General features: G+C 43.6%; 1 protein-coding gene across 2 annotated transcripts in view; it reads right to left on the bottom strand.

The window, feature by feature from the left end:
• Positions 1–43: 43 nt before the first annotated feature.
• Positions 44–23202, bottom strand: part of cunh16orf89 (chromosome unknown C16orf89 homolog) — a 35599-nt gene continuing 12440 nt past the window's right edge. The window contains exons 4-8 of one of the 2 annotated variants that reach the window (XM_043711171.2): positions 15532–15649; positions 11456–11618; positions 8776–8877; positions 5017–5076; positions 44–1384 (exon numbers count right to left, since the gene is read on the bottom strand). In XM_043711171.2, the coding sequence (XP_043567106.2) occupies positions 1254–1384; positions 5017–5076; positions 8776–8877; positions 11456–11618; positions 15532–15649 (574 nt within the window). In that variant the 3' untranslated portion in view covers positions 44–1253. The remainder of the gene's footprint in view (positions 1385–5016; positions 5077–8775; positions 8878–11455; positions 11619–15531; positions 15650–23202) is intronic. The other variant, XM_043711172.2, reaches the window with a different exon arrangement.

The following is a 23202-nucleotide window of genomic DNA, read 5'->3' as shown; positions in this document are numbered from 1 at the left end:
ATTTTATTCTGAAAGACCTGTCATATAAAATTGACAAAGGCTCTGCACTTCACTTTATATTTTATTGAATAAAGTAGACAATTTTAAAAAAAAGTACAGCAGTTTATGGTGCATCATTTAATGGAGTGCAGAGTTTCATGGTTCTACTGCAGTCAGTATGTATTTTGTAAACTGAACAGAAATAAGGAGTGCACGAGGGCTAATGATATTGACCAGAAGGAAGTGTTGGATTTCAGTCGGGAGTGCACTGGGTCCAGCTAAGGTCCTCTTTGACGAGAGGTATACTTTATAAAACTTCTGGAGAATCAACTAGGTAGAAGACAGGAAAAACACGGAAAGGTCGTTCTGCAAGCAAAGGTGTCAGGTTAACAGCAATGTTTTGTAAATGGAACAGTGGTCAGACAGCATGGAAACAGTCCATGCCAATCGTACTCCCAAATTAAACTAATCCCAGCTGCCTGCTCTTGGCCCATATCCCTCCAAACCTTTCTCAATCATGAACTTATCCAAATGTCTTTTAAAACATTGTAGCTGTCCCCACATCCACCACTTCCTCTGGAAGGTCATTCCACATACAAACTACTCTCTCACCTTAATAATATACGTCCTCGTCTTGAAATCCCCCACCAGAGGGAAATCTATTGTGGCAATTAAGGGAACAGTCCCTTAGTCTTGGATTATACATATGTTAGAACAATTTGGAGGGTGGAGCTTTTCCTACAAATTCGTATAACTTTTTTTACCATAAATAATCATTATATTTAACTCATCTATTGTAAAGTCTGAAGGTGATGCCCTGTGTTTTTAACTTCCATTCTGCGAGCTTATCACTTACACCACTGCATTTCTAAAGGGAAAGATAAGATGCCCTTCCTTAGGGTTAATACCATCATGAACCCAAACTGAATGCCAGTCCACATCATCCCTTGTTGCTGTTTTAGTATTCATCACTTTAGATAAGATCAGACGTTCCCCATTCATGAGCAGGAGTTGATTTCTCAAACAAATAGATAATGGTCATTCTTGCAAGTTAGCTTGATGAGTGCAAAATGACAACCTTTGCGAGAAGTCTTTTCTCACCACATCCTGTACGACCAAATTACTATTTATAAATAGAATTAATATCTTTCTGGAATTCTAACGTGCCAGCTCCTTTCTCAATATGTTGTGTATCTAGGTAGATGATGATAAACATATTCGTACGAATAACTATACTCATTCTTAGATTGAAAAGCAGAAATAGTTATAATGTATTATAAATGATGCAATAAAGCCTTGTTGCTAAGTTGCTGGTGTTCCTGCAAAATTCTGCTTGTTCCGTAGAAACGTAGGTAACCGCCCAGAGCTCCAACAGCAACACCGGTCATGTGATCAGAACAACCACCTGAAACAAAAACACATTTGTGAATTCTTTGATCAGAGAATTTTCCAGACAATGTCAATACCTACTGTACCCAGTTTTGTATTCCTTGACATTACTGCAAACACTTAGTGAATTTACATCCATTCTGTAGTTCTGAATCTTTCATCTCATTGATGATCCATTTCTGAAGTTGCATGCTGTCCTTATGGTCACATGATTTTCCAACATTAACGAAATATGGTAATTTCCTAGATGTAAGTCTTAAATGTATACAATAAGTGAGCATACAGGCTCCTAACATATCAGAACTTAGAGTCACAGTCTGAAAATAAAGGGTCAGCCATTTAGAAGTGAAATGAGAAAGTTTTTTTCAACAGAGCAGATGTGAATCTTTCTAACTATCTACCCCAATGGAACTGTGATTGCTTGTCTTATACATATTTAAGACTCAGCTTCATCTCATTGAGAAATTACAACACAGATGGAGGCCATTCAGCCCATCAGAGGCACTATAGGGCTATCCAATCAGTCTCATTCAAGTGCTCTATCCTGATTTCCTGAAAGTTTAATTTGCTTGATTTTCCATTCAATTTAATTTCAAAATCATTCACTGCCTCTACTCTCACCATCTTTCTTGGTAGTGTGTTCCAGGTCATTTTCACTCCATGTGTAAAAAAAAGTTCCTCTTTACATGGATTCAGAGTCAGTCGGCAAGGAAACAGACCCTTCAATCTAATGTCGAACATAATCCCAAACTAAACTAGTCCCACCTGCCTGCTCCTAACCCATATACCTCCAACAGTTTCTTATTCATGTACTTATCCAAATGTCTTTTGAATCTTGGAACTGTACTTGCATCCACCACTTCCTCCGGAAGTTCATTCCATACACACAACACTAATGGAAACCTAAAAGTTGATGCCCCTTCGTCCTTGATCCATCAATTTGTGGGAATAGCTATTCTCTACCCTAACAATAGACGTCATAATCTTGTTCACTTCAACCAAACCTCCTCCAAACTTAAATAGCTCCAATGAAAGTAGCCCATAATCAAAAGAAATGGAAACAAACAAACACACAAGGGATAAAAATTGAAATTGAGCAGATTGTAGGCGAAGGAAGGGCAGATGAGAAAGTGATCCACACGATTAACATCAACAACTGCATATTTTTCATAAGGAGAATGCAAAGTTGCAGAATAAACATAAGGAGAAAGTGAGGACTGTGGATGCTGGAGATCAGAGTTGGGAGTGGGGTGAGCTGGAAAAGCACAGCAGGTCAGGCAGCATCTGAAGAGCAGGCGAGTCGACGTTTCGGGCATAAGCCCTTCATCCTGATGAAGGGTGTACGTTATAGAAGTGCTGCTCCATGTTGCAGAATAGTACCTCCACAAAATGATGTCAAAGCAAACTGGTTTGGAGGAGGTGACATTATAGAACTGGTAAAATACAAGATAATCAGGAAATATTAAGAAAGGTAGAGGACAGTAATGAAGCAAGTACGTTTTGCACACTAGTGGAGTTAAAGGATGTCAAGAGTGCAGGAAACATAGAATTAAGTAAAAAGGTCAGGCATGATTTTGCTAAGTGTACGTAGCATAAGTGAAGTGTTCTTGAAGGGCCAAATATATGCTCAAGTCCCTATTTCTCATGTTCTACTGGACAGAATGCTGTCCTGTCTGGAACAGCATGTATTGAGCTTGGAGAAGGGCTGAATGAATGCAGCTGCGATGAAAGGACATTCAAATAGTGCTCTTAACTTGACAGATTTAATCACTTCTGAAACTTCTTGCAGCATTGCATCACAAGCTGGAACAAATGTTGCCAGCGAAAGATTCATTTTGATATCTTTCCATGGCCTCCACATTAGATGAAAAGCAATTCCTTATTCCTGAGAGACTTAAAGGAGGCTTGAACTCTCCACGCGCTGTACTCAGTGCAGCATCAGTGAGCCTGAAGGTGCCACTTTCTCACAGCTTCAGTCATGTCACATCCTCGCAGTGTTCCTTACTGCCACAATTAACGTTCCCTTCTGGCAGTGCTGGCTGGTTTCACAACTGCGCATATTTGGTGGCATGGTGGCACAGTGGTTAGTGTTGCTGCCAAACAGTACTAGGGAGCTGAGTTTGATTCCACCCTCTGGCAACTGCCTGTGTGGAGTTTACACATTCTCCCTGTGTCTGCATGGATTTCCTCCTGGTGCTCTAGTTTCCTCCCACAGTCCAAAGATATGCAGGTTAGGTAGATTGGCCACGCTAAATTGCCCATAGTGTCCAGGGATGTGCAGGCTATTGATGAGCCATGGGAAATGCAGGGCAAGAGGAATAGAGTAGGGGATGATTCTGGATGGGATGTTCTTCGGAAGGATTGGTGTGGGCACGATGGGCCAAATGCCCTGCTTCTACACTGTAGGGTTTCCATGAATATCTAGTTAAAAATCACACAACACCAGGTTATAGTCCACCAGGAAGCACTAGCTTTCGGAGTGCTGCTCCTTCATCAGGTACTGACAGCTAGTGCTTCCAAGTAAACATGTTGGACTATAACCTGGTGTTGTGTGATTTTAACTTGTCCACTCCAGTCCAACGCGCTCTCCTCCACATCATGAATATCTAGAGCCCACCCCCAAACCCCAAAAACACTATTATTGATTTTTCATGCTTGCATGGATTTAATTTGATTTCTTTATTGTCACATGTATTTTTTTACGAAATACTATGAAAAGTGTTGCATAATATCACCACTCTCTGGCACCATCTTAAGACAGAGAAAGATAAACCGAAACATAGACTATACAAGCAGGAAAATAAAGTTCAACCTTCCAGTCCTTTGTGTTAAGGGTCTGGAATGGCCAGACACAAGTCCCCTTGCCGTGCTGCAGAACATGAGTCACCACTCTCCGACACCAGCTCGCCTGTATTCCTAACAATGATTCCCAATGATTTGGGCATTCCCCTATCCACTATCCTGCTGAATTTCTAGACCTTCCTGTCTACGTTGGGTGTCGTAACCAAATCTGAAATGGTCTCCTTAACTGGAATGTGAAGTTCACAGCAGTAGTATTGGGACAGATGCTGATTGCTGTGTTTTTTATATGCTTGACAAACAGTAAAATCCTGGAACTCTCTCCCTTAAAAGCACCGTGGGTCTACCTACACCTTCTGGACTGAAACAGTTCAAGACAATAGGGTACCGCCACTTTATCATGGGCAATAGGTGAATAGCCAAGGTCTTTTCCCAAGGGAGTCCAAAACTAGAGGGCATAGGTTTAAGGTGAGAAGGGAAAGACTTAAAAGGGACCTAAGGGGCAACGTTTTCACGCAGAGAATGGTGCATTTATGGAATGAGCTGTCAGAAGAAGTGGTGGAGGCTGGTACAATTGCAACACGTAAAAGGTACCTGGTTGGATATATGAATAGGAAGGGTTTAGCAGAATATGGGCCAAATACTGGCAAATGGGACTCGATTAATTTAGGATATCTGGTTGGCATGAACAAGTTGGACTGAGGGGTCTGTTTGCGTGCTGTATATCTCGATGACCCTATCTATCATCAACATTAATGTTACCATTTAGTCACAGTTCTGTCAGTTTTGAAATCCAATAGTTTATTAACAGCAACTACAATGAATATTTTTTCAGAATTAATATTTTACCTTTCAAATTGTTTGATCTTCTCTTCACTCGCTTGTGTTTTGGCAACATGTATTTTTGCCCTAGTGAGAAATCAAACTGAATTAATGGCAAATGAATCACAAGGTAAAATTCCTTAAGATATTACAAAACAGTAAAATTGAGGCATGGCCCTCACGATTAATATGTAGTTGACTTATTTTTAAAAGGGATGTTAATTTTAAAATGTATGTTTTGGTACTTGAGGTGTAGCTGACACTCCTTGAAGGAAAATCTCAGTGAAAATTAGTCCCTGTTACCCTAGAAGAAAATGATGATTCAACCTAGTTTATTCTTCTTCCTTAAAAGTCACTGTCCTTTGGTAGTCATCGAGTAAGTTCTCTCTTACTAAGGGACTGTTTCAATGATGAGGGCTTATGCCCGAAATGTCAATTCTCCTGCTCCTCGGATGCTGCCTGACCTGCTGTGCTTTTCCAGCATCATGCTCTTGGCACTGTTTCAATGATGCCAATTACTGGCAAATTCCCACAGCTTCTGTATTCTTAAAGGAACAAAAGGAGGAGGTGTCCCTTTAAGGCATTGTGAGAATTGCTTTGGACCTGGAGCAACCTCAGGAGGTCACAGCGAATGTGCAACAATGCAGGGTCAGGCCTATTCAAAGGCTGACGTGGTTTCGCTACGTTGGAATTGTTCCGGACCAGACGAAAGGAGATAATCCAAACTGCCAGAAATCTGAATACAAACAGAAATGGCTGCAAATAGCCAGCAGATCTGGCAGTAACCCTGGAAAAATAATACTAATGTTCTGGACGTTGAACTCTTCCTCAGGACTGGAAGAAATGACCCACTTTTGGAAAGAAATGACAGCATTTTTACAGAGGAAAGGAAACTTGTTTAAAACAGGATAGCTGTAGAGTTTGGATAGAGAATAGAAAATAAATCAAATTGCCAAAGGCAGCAAATTGATGATGTATCATCTATCCCTCAGAACAGTTGTAGCACAGAAGAAGCCATTTAGTCCCATATACCCCTTCAGAAGTATCATTTACACCTTCTCTTGGCCTTTTCCCTATTGCTTAAACCACACCCAACTCGATGCTAGTTTAATATCAAGGTCTTTTACTTCACTTCACCTTCAACACTGACCAGTTAGGTTGGTGAGGTCACCAAGCTGAATGGAGTTGAGATCTGCTGGATGGAAATTCAGGCACACCAAGTAAAGCAGAAATGCTTCTCTTCAGTCCCCTGACAACCAGCAATTTCCCACACTGTAGGGATTCTATTCCAACTTCAGTTGATTTTTAATATGGCGACTAGCGCGTTTGGCAATGCTCTGCATGTACTGTCCAGTCACTGAATTACATTGAAGAGAAGCAGCAAAAATACAAAGTGTCAGACAGGCTCAGCAGGTTCAGCACCTGTGGTGAGAAATCAGAGTTAACGTTTCAGGTCGGGTGACCCTTCCTCAGAACCGAAGGGTCATTCGACCCAAAAAGTTTACTGTGATTTCTCACCACAGACCCTGCCAGACCTGCTGAGCGTATCCAGCAATGTCTATTTTTGTCTCTGATTCACAGTATCTGCAGTTCTCTCAGGTTTTATCTCAGAGGAGAGGGTTTGTGTGGGATTTGCAAGCACGGGTTGGTTGAGCACAGTTTAGCCCATTGCAAGCATTTGATTTGCACTAACCAACCCCACCGCCCTGTGGCCAAACACTTTAACTCTCCCTCTCACCCTGCCAATAACATGTAAGTCCTGGGCTGCCTCCACTGCCAAACCCTAACCACCTGACGCCTGGAGGAAGAATGCCTCATCTTCAGCCTTGAGACCCTCCAACCACACGGGATCAATGTGGATTTCACCAGGTTCCTCATTTCCCCTCCCCACACCTTATCCCAGTTCCAACCTTCCAATTTGGCACCGCCTTCTTGAATGGTCCTGCCTGTCCATCTTCCTTCCCATCCATCTGCTCCACCCTGCTCTCTGACCTATCACCTTTACTCCCCACCTTCATCCACCTATTGCACTCTCAGCTACCTTCCTCTAGCCCCACCCCTCCCTCCCATGTATCTCTCAGACCCCTTGGGCCACCCCCTCATTACTGATGAAGGGCTCATGCCCAAAACATCGACTCTCCTGCTCCTCAGATGCTGCCTGACCAACTAGTGCTTTTCCAGCACCACATTCTTCGATTTGATTTGATCAGCCGATTCTGGCGATATATGATCTACGCTACTGGCACTGACATTGATTCGGGACACTGTTGAACTGTGTGCAAGACAGAACCTCTTCCTGGACTGACTACTGAATGCTATTAATTGGAAAATACCACCTGCATCACCTCTGCATCATAACAGCATGAAATACCTTCCGAACCGGCTGTTCAAATCTTTGAGATAGTTTGCCTTTCCAGAACAATTTGAGGTATCCCAGGATCTTTATGGATCTGAAAGGGGGAGCCTTTGGCCCAGTTACAAGTCCATGCAATACACAGTGAGCAACAATCTGATCAGGTTGGTCAATGCTTGCAAGATACCTTTCAACGTCTGCACCAAACTGCAAGATGAGCAATTTGCTCGGGCTCTATTGACAAGGTTGACAAAAAGATTAAATGCAGAATTACACAAATCCCAATCTGTAGATTGACTCATGAAGGCTGGATTCAGGTCGAGACTAGTGGAGAACCCAGTGGATTTCTTAAACTTTTAGCATTTAGACATAGAGGGCAGGATGTGTTTCGGAGTCACGTCAACATATTGCTACACAATCTTTCTAAATCAACACATAAGTTCATAAACTCATAAAATATAGGAGCAGAATTAGGCCATTTGGCCCACTGAGTCAGCTCCACCATTTGATCATGGCTGATATGCTCCCCACCCCCATTTTCCTGCCTTCCATCCATTACCAATTAGAAATCGGTCTAACTCCTTAAATTTACTCACTGTCCCAGCATCCACTGCTCTTTGGGGTAACGAATACCACAGATTCACAACCCTTTGGGAGAAGTAGTGTCTCCCCAACTCTGTTTTAAATTTGCTGCCCCTTTTCCTAAGATTATGACCTCTTGTCCCAGAATACCCCACAAGAGGAAGCATCCGCTCCACGTCTAATTTATCCACACCTTTTATTATCCTGAATACCTCAATTTGATCTCCCCTCATTCTTCTAAATTCCAGTGAGTATAGGCCGAAACTGTTCAATCTCTCTTCATACAACAATCCCTTCATCTCTGGGATCAATCTAGTGAACCTCCTCTGAACTGCCTCCAATACCATTATATCTTTCCTTAAACAAGGGACCAAAGCTGTGCACAATATTCCAGGTGCACACCAATACCTTGTACAGCTGCAGCAGTACTTCCTTACCTTTATATTCTATTTCTTTAGCTATAAAAAAACATTCCATTCGCTTTCTTTATTATCTGCTGTACCTGTGATTCATTAATGAGTGCACCTAGATCCCTCTGCACCAGACCACCCCGAAGTCTCTCCCCATTAAGATAATAGATCACCTTCCCATTTTTCCGACCAAAATGCATGACCTCACACTTATTCCTCACACTTAAACGCCATCTGCCAGATTTTGGTGCACTCTCCTAACCTATCTGTACCCAGTTGTAAGTTTCTCATCGCAATTTGGTGTCCTACCTATTTGGTGTCGTCCACAAATTTGGCTGGAGAGCCTTCTATTGGTTTTTCCAGGGTTGTTAAGGTAGATTGTACATGTGAGACATGTAAGGGGTTTTAATTAATATTCCTTGTTAAAAAGGAGTCACTCACCAGATTTCCCAAAGCAACCAGCTGGCAGTTGCCACGCCAGGATGTGGTCAAGCCATTCGGCCTTGAAAAACTCTGAAAATCCAGCCTGCCCACAAAGCATCACTGCAAACGGGAGATATGTCATCAATAATTGTGCATTCAAGCAGCGAAAGTCATACCGCGGCTCAATGTATTTCCCCAGCTGCTTTCAGCTACTCTCAAGTGACAACAGTGAAAGGAGCAGGCCACGATGAGACCCGATAACCACCTCTCATACAATGCCACCAAAGTGGTCTCTCCAATCAGCAGCAACCCTATCGCAGCTCCTCTGGATTTTCTGGATGTCCATGATCTCACTATGATTAAACTGGAAAGGGTTCAGAAGAGATTTAGCAGGATGTTGCTGGGAATGGAGGGTTCGAGTTATAAAGTAGAGGCTGGGACCTTTTTCACTGGCGCATTAAGAGGTTGAGGGGTGCCCCTATCGAGTTTTATAAATTCATGAGGGGTATAAATAAGGTGAATGGCAGGTATCTTTTCCCTAGGGTGGGGGTTTTCAAACTAGGGAGCATGTTTTTATGGTGAGAAGAGAATGATTTAAAAATGACATGAGGGCAACTTTTTTACACAGAGTGGTTCATGTGTGGAATGAACTTCCAGAGGAAGTGATGGCTGCAGTACATTTACAATGTTTAAAAAACATTTGGAAAAGCTTATAAATAAGAAAGGTTTGTGGTGATATGTACCGAGTGGAGGCAGGTGGGACTAGTTTGGTTTGGGTTTATGTTCGGCATGGACTGATTGGACCGAAGGGTCTGTTTCCGTGCTGTATGACTCTGTATGACTGGAAGAGTACTGATGACTAAGAAACAGGGAATAGTGGATCATCTTTCAACACTTCTCCATCACGAAGTTCATGCACCACCTTTCAAATACTATGGTTCCTAATCCATCAATTAGTAAAACATTGTATGAAATTAGAAAGTGGGTCTTTATTTTCTTATTCAGTACTGACATTATAATCAGAGCAGTACTGCCACTGCCCTGCTTTAGCCCTGTCTCTCCTAAGTTTCTTTTTCAAGTGCCCATCCAATTTCCTTTTGAACTTATTGATCATCTTGACTTACATCAGCTTTGTAGACCAATGAGTTTCGTTGTCGATGGGTCGTAAAGGGTTAATGGCACTGGAGAGTGCCACCCAAAGCAGAAAATTATTAGGTCAAGCTGAAAATTTCTGTCACTATGTCTATCATATCAATATAAACTGTAGCTGGAGAATAACATGCAATCAACTAGGTCTTGTTAAGTGCAAGAGCCTTTTCAAATCAGACCAGGAAATGGCTTTCCTCAACTATACTAGACTAAGGAAAGGTCACTGGACCCAAAACGTTAACAGTTTCTCTCTCCACAGATGCTGTCAATTGCTGAGGTTCTCCAGCAATTACTGTTTTAGTTTGCTGAAGATTATGAGGGGTCTATTTAAGGTAAAGAACTGGTGTTCCCCATGTCCTGATGGATCCAGGACTATGAGGTGCAAAGTTTAGGCATGAGATGTTGAGGGGTTTTTTTAAGCTGTAAGTGATGATGATGTAAGGTTGAGCATGGTGGCTCAGTGGTTAGCATTGCTGCCTCACAGCATCAGGGACCCAGATTCAATTCTAGCCTCGGGCAACTGTCTGCGTGGAGTTTGCACATTCTCCCCGTGTCTGTGCGGGGTTTCCTTCCACAGTCCAATGATGTGCAGGTTAGGGTGGATTGGCCATGCTAAATTTCCCATAGTGTGCAGGCTAGGTGGATTAGCCATGGGGAAATGCAGGAATAGCGTAGTTGTGTGTGTCTGGCTGGGATACTCTTCAGAGGTTCGGCGTGGACTCGATGGGCTTCCATACTGTAGGGTTCTATGATTGTATGATTGGGAACTCACTGCCCACAAAGTTGTGATGATGAATAATTTTGGAATTAAATTGAACAGACCCATAGACATTAAAATAAATATACACAATGGAGAATGATTAGGTTGCTCATCAGAGATTCTGGTGAAGGGCTTTTGCCCGAAACATCAATTTTCCTGCTCCTTGGACGCTGCCTGAACTGCTGTGCTTTTCTAGATTCTAGATTAGAGTGGTGCTGGACAAGCACAGCAGTTCAGGCAGCATCCAAGGAGCAGGAAAATCGACGTTTCGGCAAAAGCCCTTCATCGGGAATACAGTATTCCTCATGAAGGGCTTTTGCCTGAAACGTGGATTTTCCTGCTCCTTGGATGCTCTCTGAACTCCTGTGCTTTTCCAGCACCACTCTAATCCAGAATCTGGTTTCCAGCATCTGCAGTCATTGTTTTTACCTTGCTGTGCTTTTCTAGGAGAAAGTGAGGACTGCAGATGCTGGAGATCAGAGTTGAAAATGTGTTGCTGGAAAAGCGCAGCAGGTCAGGCAGCATCCAAGGAGCAGGAGAATCGACGTTTCGGGCATGAGCCCTTCTTCAGGGAGATAGAAGTTGGCACAGGAACAATAAAGGGATAGAGTGACTGGTACACAGATATAGCTTAGCATAAGCAGTGAGACTCTGAGCCACAGGACGTAAAAGCACATTCCTAAAGGAATTAAGCCAAATTCCAATAGATAATGGACATTAAAAATTATTCGGTAAAATATAAAGCTTGTTTACTGTTACCACTTTGTTTTTAAATGAAAATTACTTTACCATATTCCAGAAATAAATCTTGTTCAGACAATGGATAACCATTCTTTTCAATCTGCAGATTCATTTGCAGCATATTGGAGCAGAAAATCTTCTTATAGCCCTGAACAAAGAGGGATGCCCGAGAATCCATGTGTTGAGCTTGTACAATATTTGAGCATTTTTTCTGGAATTTTCAATGGAAAAATCAATCATTTGGGAAGGAAAGAGACTTTTATCAAAATTAATGTGCCCTCGGAGTTGGGTTTGCCTCACTTGAACCTTGACATTTTTCAACAAAATAATTCGCAATGTTTTGCACTGTCTTATATTACATTTATGTTGTCCACAATTCCTTATCTTTGAGCCATCAGCAAATTTAACAATAATATGATCAGTCCCCTAATCCAAGTCATTGACAGAGGTTGTAAACAGTTGAGGTCCCAGCACCAATCTCTATGGGACTCACTGTTCACATTTCGCCAATCTGAAAATGACCCATTCATGCCGACTTTCCAGTTTCTGTTAGCTCGTCAATTCTCTTCCATGTAAATATGTTACATCATGAGCTCTGGTTTTACATAGTCACCTTTAATGTGACACCTGCCTTTCTGAAACCCAAGTATACCACATCTACAGGTTTCCCCCAACAAAAGCAAATTGTGCAGATCCTGGAAATTTACCAAATCCCAACAGTGTGGAAACAGGCCATTCAGCCCAACAAGTCCACACCAACCCTCCAGTCCTCTACATTTACCCCAGACTAATGCACCTAACCTACACATCCCTGAACACTATGGGCAATTTAGCATGGCCAATTCACCTAAACTGCAAATCTTTGGATTTGTGGGAAGAAATCCAGACAGACCGTCAACTGAGGCAGAAATCGAACCCGGGTTCCTGGTGCTGTGAGGCAGTAGTGCTAACCACTGAGCCACCGTGTTATGGAACATGCAACCAAAGCAGACAGAGTGGTTAAGAAGGCGTTTGGCATGTTTGCCTTCATTGCTCAGACTTTTGAATATAGGAGTTGGAACATTATGTTGAGGTTGTACAGGATGTTGGGGAGGCCTCTTCTGGAATACTGTTCCCAGTTCTGGTTACTCTGTTATAGGAAGGATATTAGGAAGCTGGAGAGAGATCAGAAAAGATTTGTCAGGATCTTGCCAGGAATAGATGGTTTGGGTTAAAAGGAGAGACTGGATAGGCTGGCACTATTTTCATTGGAGCGTAGGAGGTTGAGAAGTGACCTGATAGAGGTTTATAAAATACTGGAGGGTTTAAATAAGGTGAATGAGAGGTGTCCTTTCCCTATGGTGGGGGATTTCAAGACCAGGGAGCACATTTTTAAGGTGACAGAGAGAGATTTAAAAAGGACATGAAGGGCAACTTTTTTACACAGAGAGTGGTTCGTGTGGGGAAATGAACTTCCAGGGAAAGTCATGGATGTGGGTACAATGTTACAGTGTCTAAAAGACATTTGGATAAGTACATGAATAAGAAATGTATGGAGGGATATAGGCCAAGCACAGGTAGATGGGACTAGTTTAGTTTGGGATTGTGGTCGGGCATGGACAGGTGGAACCGAGAGATCTATTCCCACACTGTATAACTCTAAGAGCTGGAGAAACTCAGCAGGTCTGGCAGCATCCGTAGAGAGAGGAACAGAGTTAACCTTCCAAGTCCAATACAACTCTTCCTCAGTAAAGGAACATATTGACACTCAAAATATTAACTCTGTTTCTCTCTCCATAGATCCCACCATACCTACTGAGTTTCTCCAACACTTTGCTTGCAAATTAATCAAAAATGATTTCCCTTTCACAAAAAACGTTGGCAACTTTTCTTGTACCCTTCAGCTGAAAACATCTTTTAGGCCAACGTTGCCAGAAATGGACACTAATATTGACAGGGCAAGGTCAACAAGGTCATAGAGTCATACAGCATGGAGACCAATCCCTTGATCCAATGAGACCATGCTGAACATAATCCCAAACTAACCAAGTCTCACCTGCTTGCTCCTCCCCCATATCCCTCCAAACCTTTCCGTAATCATGTACTTAACTATGTATCTTTTAAACATTGTACTGTGCCCACATCAATCTTTGTGAACAATCGAAGCAAGTGAGAAAGATAGGTTTGGTGCAGAAATGGAGGAGTTGAGTTACAGGTATTGAAAATGAATAAAAGGAAACAAGAGGAAGATTGGGTTAAGAACGAAAAATACAAATGAAAGGGAATTTTTAATCTGATTTTGAGAAGTTCCAACAACAATTAACACCTGAAGGAATGAAACTCCACAGTTATCATAGCTAATTGTCCATAGTGCAAAGGCAGCAAGTAGCAGTTAATATATTGTTATAAAGGTTGCTCTGTCGAGGAATAAGCTGATTAAACAGCCCATGGTGAGTTTAATTGATCTCCACCACAGAAATCCATCAACTTAGTGGCATTTATTGTACGTTCCCCATGAACATTTGTCTGCTTTTGCAGATCTAATAGTGGGACGATTTAGTCACCAAATTTTAGACATTTCAAGACAGTTCTGTTCCTCGTCTGAAGCTGCTGCATGTTAATAATGACGGCGAGTGCCATAAAGCACACCATTATTTTCACTGCAAGTTCTGACCTATTATTTTTCCAGCAAAATTCAGCCCCTTGTCTACAGTGAATGTAGAAGGTCTATGGGTACAGTTTGGATTTTGATGAGTGATGATCATTGTGTGGTTGGAATTGAGAATAAAATCACTGGAATTGAATTCAAGTAACAACAATGAACCACTGAGCACTGGTGGGATTTACTTGCTAAGTGAATGGTTTCCACTTCAGTCAACTCATGTGTAATATTTCTCCTTTCTGGGCATAGTAGCAATGTATGTGAAAGTCAATATGTGCAATCTTCCTCTCCCAGAGACAGAAGGGGTGGCAAGAAGGGAAATAATTGACTCACCCCACTCCTACCTTCACCAATTACGGGCTACATAAGGAATCTACATGCTACTGCAGACTGTTCCAACTTGCCAACGATTAAAGACCTTAAGTAATCAATTAATGGCTTCTTAAGAGCCTCAACTCCCTGATCGCTAGCTTTCTCAATAGACAAGAAAACTGGATGGTTTCCCAACTGGGGCCAGGTTCAGGGGAACCTTTGTTCTGCCCCAATCCAGAGGCAGAGGCAATCAGAGGGAGAGGCAAGACTCTGAAAGACAACCTGGCACCCTTGCCACTGACCTCCCCTGAATCCTCTCTCCCCAAGACGCCCACCTCAGGGGATGTACAAGAGATAGACCTACCTTCTTGTCATTAGATTCATGGAGGTGTAGGCCTCAACCTTGAGAAAGCAGAAGCCTCTGGCCTTTCTGACTTGCCAGCAGATCCTAGTGATCCAGGGAACCATTGTCAAGGCCTGCAACAGGGTGGGAGGATCACCGAAGCTTTCTGATCAAGTTTTAAAGAAGTGATTGGTGGGAGATAGGGTGAGATTTTAGATGCAGAAGGCAGAGAGTTAATGGACCTCTACGATGCCTGCTCTCAATGTGACATAGTGGCTCAGTGGTTAGCACTGCTACCTCACAGAGCCAGTGACTCAGGTTTGATTCCAGCCTCAGGCGACTGTCTGTGTGGAGTTTGCACATTCTCCCTGTGTCCGCGTGGCTTTCCTCCAGATGTTCCAGTTTCCTCCCACAATCCAAAGATGTGCTGGTTAGGTGGATAGGCCATGCTAAATTGCCCCTAGTGTTTGGGGATGTGTAGGGTAGGTGCATTAGTCAGAGGTAAATATAAGATAATAGGGATGGGGAATGGGTCTGGGTGGGTTACTCTTTGGAGGGTCGGTGTGGACTGGTTGGGCCAAAGGGCCTGTTTCCACACTGTAGGGATTCTATGACTCAAGTTGGAGAAAAGGAAAATCAAGTTATAATGTTGACTAATTTCTGGAAGTGGACCAGATTCTTACTCTTTTGGTTCAGGATCGGAAGTTGTCATTTTCTTCAAATATTTTCAGATGCACCACTGACTTGCACTGGATAGTTATAAACAATATATTCAAAGCAAAAACAAAGCAGTTTTAAATCACAGCTTTTAATGAACAAATTTCTTACGTGCTCCACAATAAGGAAGTACAACAGCTGGTGTGACAGAGAGTAACCTTGACAGTTTAAAGTCGTCATCATTCTCTTACATAAGTCGGATTCCAGGCAAGAGACTCCATAGTTCTCCCTTCAGTTAAAGGAATGAGAATAAAATAACATTTGTCAAATTAATTTCAGTGTAGTTTTAAAGATATCACCAACTCACACGAAATTACACTGCAAACCACTAATCTGGAATAAACAGCTGGATTAATGATAACCATGTAACCATTGTCAATTGTTGTCAAAATCTGTCTGATTCACTGATGTTCTTTTGTGGAGAGAATAAGTCATCTTCACCTGGTCAGGCCTATATGTGACTCCAGACGCAGAGCAATGTGGTTGACTCTCAATGCCCAGCTGCCTAGCCTGCGATGCCCACATCCCGCAAAATGAATAAAACAAGCAAAAAAACAATCATTTCGCTGTTTAGATATGGGGCAGCATGGCGACTCAGGGTGGTTAGCACTGCTGTCTCACAGCGCCAGGGACCTGGGTTTGATTCCAGCCTCGGGCAACTGTCTGTGTGGAGTTTGCATGTTCTCCCCGTGTCTGCGTGGGTTTCTTTCCAAAGATGTGCAGGTTAGATGGATTGGCCAGGCTAAATTGCCAATGATGTGCAGGTTAGGTGGGTTAGCCATGGGAAATGCAAGGTTGTAGGGATAGGGTTGGATGCCCTTTTGAGGGTGGTGTGGATTCGAAGGGCCGAATAGCCTGTTCCAACAGTATGGGTTCTATCCTGTTTGTTGGCCAGGACCATGTTCCACCATTTCCTCCAAGCATTCTGTGCAGAGGCAGCAGCGCGTCCTGGTTCCTGGGACACAAACACACACATTGTCCCTTCCAAGGGCACCTACCTTGAAGAAGTTCTCCTCCTCTCCCTACAAGGATCTCAGTGAGTCTCTTTCTCACTGCACCCCACAGGTCAATCACCATCGCCCACCCCTCCCCCTCAATATTCATCTACCTATCATGTTCCCAGCTAGTGTCCCCCCCCAGCTCCACCCCCCTCCCATTTATCTCTCAGCCCAACCCCCTCCCCCCGCACCCCCCCCCCCTCCAGCCTACAAGCCTCATTCCTGATGAAGGACTTAATGTCAATTCCCCTGCTCCTTCAATGCTGCCTGACCTGCTGTGCTTTTCCAGCACAACACTCTCGATATTGTCTGGATCACTCTGGAGGGCAGTCCCTGCTGTATGAATTTTCATAGTAGATCTGCATTGACTGTCTCCTCCCTTCCAGCTTACACTGAGCTGGGTCCCTGGCTCAAAATCTTGGATTGATGTTCAGCCACAGAATCCATAGCCTTGAATGATTGCTAAAGCTCGCTGCAAATTGGAGAGCTTAGGGCTGTGCAGGCAGTTGCTACAAGACAGATTACATTATTTTTCAGCTCTGTCCTTGAGAATCATGATGAAATTACACATAGTAAAGTTACAGTGAATGGGATTCTTTCCCTATTTTCTCTTTATACATAATTATAGAACATAGAACAGTACAGCACAGTACAGGCCCTTCAGCTCACATTGTTGTGCCAAGCATTTAATTTAATCTAAAATCAACCAAAATTACACACCCTTCAGTTTACTGCAGTCCATATGCTTGTCCAGCAGTCGCTTAAATGTCCCTAATGTCTCTGACTCTACTATCACCGCTAGCAGTGCATTCCACCACTCACTGTGTAAAGAACCTACCTCTGACATCTCCCCTAAAGGTTCCTCCTATCACCTTAAAATTATGACCCCTCGTGACAGCCATTTCTGCCCTGGGGAAAAGTCTCTGGCTGTCTACTCTCTCTATGCCTCTCATTACCTTGTACACCTCTAACAAGTCACCTCTCTTCCTTCTTCTTTCCAGTGTGAAAAGCCTTAGCTCACTCAACTTCTCTTCATAAGACAATTCCTCCAATCCTGGCAGCATCCTGGTAAATCTCCCCTGCACCCTCTCTAAAGCATCAACCTCCTTCCTATAATGAGGCAAACCAGAAATGGACACAATATTCCAAGTGTGGTCCAGCCAGGGTTTTAGAAAGCTGCAGCAAAGCCAAAACATTATGGTGGCTCAGTGGTTAGCACGGCTGCCTCACAGCACCAGGAACCTAGGTTCAATTCCAACCTCAGGTGACTGTCTGTGTGGAGTTTGCACATTCTCCCTGTGTCTGTTTGGGTATATTCTGGGTGCTCCAGTCTCCTCCCACAGTCCAATTATGCGCAGTTTAGGTGGACTGGCCATGTTAAATTGCCCCGTAGTATCCAGGGAATGTGGTAGGTTAGGATGGGAAATGTGGGGCTACAGGGATAGGTTTGGGATCTGGATGGGATGCTCTTCGGAAGGTCAGTGCAGACTCGATAGACCAAATGGTCTCTTTCTAAACTATAGGGATTCTGTAATGTGTGCTGGATACTTTCATCAATCGTATTTGAATATTTCATTTCTTGTTCCCCTTATATTATAAATTAACATTTTTTTCATGGAATGGATCTATTTTAGAAGAGCAAAGAGATCTCAGCAACATATGTTTGTTTAATTTAGCTATCAACACAGTAATCACATCTAAAAGTATCATTCTAACACTGGTATTTTTTGTTGTATTTGTTCCTGAGTTGGTGATTTATTGCCTGTCCCTCATGGCTCTTGGGAAGCTGGTGGTAAGTCAACCTCTTGGAACACTGCAGTTCTCAGGGATGTCGAGATGTGCTCAGTGCTGTTACCATGGGAGCACTGGGGTTTTGAACCAGCTGAAGGAAAGATGGTTTGGTTTCAAGTCAGGATGTTGGAATGTTGAAAGTGGTGATGTCCCCATGCGTCTGCTATCCCTGTCCTTCTGGATGGTGGAGTTAGTGACTGTGGAAGCTGCTGTCATAAGGAACCTTACTGAGTTGTTGCAGAGATTCTTACTGTGTGTCATGGTGGAGAGAGTGAATGGGTATGACATTAATGGTTAATGGATAAAGTGTTGATCAACTGGGCTGCTTTGTCCTAGACATAACATAAAATAACCTGTACCACTCCTAAACATTTCCCCTTTATAGCTTATGACCATTTCCTTCTGAATTAGGCCCTTTTGGAATACTGCACTCATTTCTGGTCTCCCTACTGTGGGAGAGATTCATGAAACTTGAAAGGGTTCAGAGAAGATTTACAAGGACTTTGCCACGGTTGGAGGGTTTGAGCTATAGGGAGAGATTGAATAGGCTGGGGTTATTTTCCCTGGAGCGTCGGAGGCTGAGGGGTGACTTTATAGAAGTTTGTAAAATAAGGTGCATGGATAGGGTGAATAGCCAAGGTCTTTTCCCCAGGGTAGGATAGTCCAAAACTAGAGGGGTTTAAGGTGAGAGGGGAAAGATTTAAAAGGCAGCTAAGGAGCAACTTTTTCACAATTAAGGTGGTGCGTGTATGGAATGAGCTGGAAGTGGTGGAAGCTGGTATAATTGCAACATTTAAAAGGCAGCTGGATGGGTATATGAATAGGAAGAGTTTAGAGAGATATGGGCCAAATGGTTAATGCGCCTAACGGTCTGGGCAATTTAACGTGGGCAATTCACCTGACCTGCACACCTTTGCACTGTGGGAGGAAACCGGAGCACCTGGAGGAAACCCACACAGACATGGAGAGAATGTGCAAACTCCACACAGACAGTCGCCTGAGGCAGGAATTGAACCCGGGTCCCTGGCGCTGTGAGGCAGCAATGGTTACTCTTCGGAGGGTCGGTGTAGGGAATCTAATCTAATCGAGTGTTAGTAAATGGGATAGATTAATTAAGGATATCTGGTCGGCACAGACAAGTTGGAACAAAGGGTTAAGAACTTCTGCACACAAAGCAAGAACAGCTAAGGACATATTTGGAATGTTTAGTCTTCTTAAAAAAGTCAGTCTGGATTGATAATAAAGCATACACAAAATGATTGATAATAAAGCACACACAAAGTGGTTGTAAATATGGGAAAAAGAAATGAGGCTGATACCAATCAATAGCTAAAGGACTAACAGAATGGGCAGGAAAGCGGCATATACAAAAACAGAAAGCGATGGAGAAACTCAGCAGGTCTGACAGCATCTGTGAAGAGAAAGCAAGAGTCAATGTTTTATGCCCTTCAGCAGAGGCAGATTCAATCAGTTAGAGAGGTCGGAAGCCACGCACTTTGATAGGAGTAATACGGTGGTAACATTGTCTGAATGACACCATTCTAAAGAGGGTTCAGGAGCAGAGGGACCTGGGAGGTCACGCGCATCAATCTTTTAAGATAACAGGACATCCAGAGAGAGCAGTTAGTAAAACGTGAGAGACCTTGGGTTTTATAAATAGAGAAACTGAGTATAAAAGCTAGGAAGCTATACTGAACCTTTACAAAGCTCTTTTCGAGCCACAACTGGATGGTATGGTGGCTCAGTGGTTAGCACTGCTATCTCACAGCACCAGGGGCCCAGGTTCGATTCCAACGTGGGCAACTGCTTGAAGTTTGCAAATCCTCCTCACGTCTACCTGGGTTTCCTCCCAACGTCCAAAGATGTGCAGGTTAGGTGAATTGCCCAGGCTAAATTGCCCATAGTGTCCACGGAGGTAAAGGCTGGGTGGATTAGCCATGGGGAAATGCAGGGATAGGGGAGAGGGGTGGGTCTGGGTAGCACGCTCTTCGGCGCGTTGGTACGGACTTGATGGACTGAATGACCTGCTTCCACATTGTAGGGATTCTATAACCAGAGATTCTATAACCACAGTCAAGGATAGTAGTGGGAAGTTGCGTGTGGAGGCGGAAGAGATTGGGGAGACACTGAATGAATACTTTTCTTCAGTATTTACTCAGGAACAGGGCATTGTCGTCGATGTGAATACTGAGTCACAAATAAGTAGAATGGATGGCTTTGAGGTATGTAGAGAAGAGGTGTTGGAAATCCTGGAAAAGGTGAAAATAGATAAGTCCCCTGGGCCTGATGGCATTTATCCTAGGATTCTCTGGGAAGCAAGGGAGGAGATTGCAGAGCCATTGGCCTTGATCTTTATGTCCTCTTTGTCTACAGGAGTAGTGCCAGAAGACTGGAGGATAGCAAATGTGGTTCCCTTGTTCAAAAAGGGGAGTAGGGATAACCCTAGTAACTATAGGCCGGTGAGTCTCACTTCTGTTGTGGGCAAAGTCTTAGAGAGAATTGTAAGGGATAGGATTTATGCACATCTGGATAGGAATAATGTGATCAAGGATAGTCAGCATGGTTTTGTGAAGGGCAGGTCGTGCCTCACAAACCTTATTGAATTCTTTGAAAAGGTGACGAAGGAGGTTGATGAGGGGAAAGCGGTAGATGTGGTATATATGGATTTTAGTAAGGCGTTTGATAAGGTTCCCCATGGTAGGCTACTGCAGAAAATACGGAGATATGGCATTGAGGGTGAGTTGGAGGTTTGGATTAGGAATTGGCTGGATGGAAGAAGACAGAGGGTAGTAGTTGATGGCAAAGTTTCTTCATGGAGTGCCGTCACTAGCGGTGTTCCGCAAGGATCTGTTTTGGGACCATTGCTGTTTGTCATTTTTATAAATGACCTGGAAGAGGGGTTAGAAGGTTGGGTGAGCAAGTTTGCGGATGATACGAAAGTCGGAGGAGTTGTTGACAGTGAGGAAGGATGTGGCAGGTTACAGCAGGATATAGAGAAGCTGCAGAGCTGGGCAGAAAGGTGGCAAATGGAATTCAATGTAGCTAAATGTGAGGTGATTCACTTTGGGAAGAATAACAAAAAGATGGGGTACTGGGCTAATGGTCGGATACTTGGTAGTGTGGATGAGCAGAGGGATCTTGGTGTCCATGTACACAGATCTCTGAAAGTTGCCACCCAGGTAAATAGTGCGGTGAGGAAGGCATATGGCGTACTGGCTTTTATTGGTAGAGGAATTGAGTTCCGGAGTCCTGAGGTCATGATGCAGTTGTATAAAACTCTGGTGCGGCCGCATCTGGAATATTGTGTGCAGTTTTGGTCGCCATACTATAGGAAGGATGTGGAGGCACTGGAACGGGTGCAGAGGAGGTTTACCAGGATGTTGCCTGGTATGGAAGGAAGATCGTATGAGGATAGACTGAGACACTTGGGGCTGTTTTCATTAGAGAAAAGAAGGTTTAGGGGTGACTTGATTGAGGTGTACAAGATGATTAGGGGGTTAGATAGGGTTGACAGTGTGAACCTTTTCCCGCGTATGGAGTCGGGTATTACAAGGGGGCATAGCTTTAAATTAAGGGGGGGTAGATATAGGACTGAAGTTAGGGGTAGGTTCTTCACTCAGCGAGTCGTAAGTTCATGGAATGCCCTGCCAGCAGCAGTGGTGGACTCTCCCTCTTTATGGGCATTTAAGCGGGCATTGGATAGGTATATGGAGGATAGTGGGTTAGTATAGGTTAGGTGGGCTTGGATCGGCGCAACATCGAGGGCCAAAGGGCCTGTACTGCGCTGTATTCTTCTATGTTCTGGTCACCACGCTTTAGGAAGGAAACAAGGGCCCTTTACCGCATGGAGGGGAGATTTACCAGAATTAGAACATAGAACATAGAACAGTACAGCACAGAACAGGCCCTTCAGCCCATGATGTTGTGCCGACCATTGATCCTCATGTATGCACCTTCAAATTTCTGTGACCATATGCATGTCCAGCAGTCTCTTAAATATCCCCAATGACCTTGCTTCCACAACTGCTGCTGGCAACGCATTCCATTCTCTCACAACTCTCTGTATAAAGAACCCACCTCTGACATCCCCTCGAAACTTTCCTCCAACCAGCTTAAAACTATGACCCCTCGTGTTAGCCATTTCTGCCCTGGGAAATAGAGTCGATAGCCAGAGACTATCTATGTGTCTCATTATCTTGTATACCTCAATTAGGTCCCCTCTCCTCCTCCTTTACTCCAATGAAAAAGGTCCGAGCTGAGTCAACCTCTCTTCATAAGATAAGCCCTCCAGTCCAGGCAGCTTCCTGGTAAGCTTCCTCTGAACCCTCTCCAAAGCATCCATATCTTTCCTATAATAGGGCGACCAGAACTGGACGCAGCATTCCAAGTGCAGTCTAACCAAAGTTTTATAGAGCTGCAACAAGTTCTCACGACTCTTAAACTCAATCCCCCTGTTAATGAAAGCCAAAACACCATATGCTTTCTTAACAACCCTGTCTACTTGGGTGGCCATTTTAAGGAATCTATGTACTTGCACACCAAGATTCCTCTGTTCCTTCACACTGCCAAGAATCCTATCCTTAATCCTGTACTCAGCTTTCAAATTCGACCTTCTAAAATGCATCACCTCGCATTTACCCAGGTTGAACTCCATCTGCCACCTCTCAGCCCATCTCTGCATCCTGTCAATGTCCCGCTGCAGCCTACAACAGCCCTCTATACTGTCAACCACACCTCCAACCTTTGTGTCGTCTGCAAACTTGCTGACCCATCCTTCAATCCCCTCATCCAAGTCATTAATAAAAATTACAAACAGTAGAGGCCAAGGAAAGAGCCCTGTGGAACACCACTCACCACAGACTTCCAGGCAGAATATTTTCCTTCTACTACCACTCACTGTCTTCTGTTGGCCAGCCAATTCTGTATCCAGACAGCTAAGTTCCCCTGTATCCCATTCCTCCTGACCTTCTGAATGAGCCTACCATGGGGAACC

Source organism: Chiloscyllium plagiosum, unplaced genomic scaffold (genome assembly GCF_037043375.1).
Source record: "Chiloscyllium plagiosum isolate Xiang-an unplaced genomic scaffold, Cpla_swu_hap1 HiC_scaffold_20, whole genome shotgun sequence".
NCBI lineage: Eukaryota > Metazoa > Chordata > Chondrichthyes > Orectolobiformes > Hemiscylliidae > Chiloscyllium > Chiloscyllium plagiosum.
The sequence above is the reverse complement of the archived record's forward strand: the minus strand, read 5'-3'. Positions and strand labels throughout refer to the sequence as shown.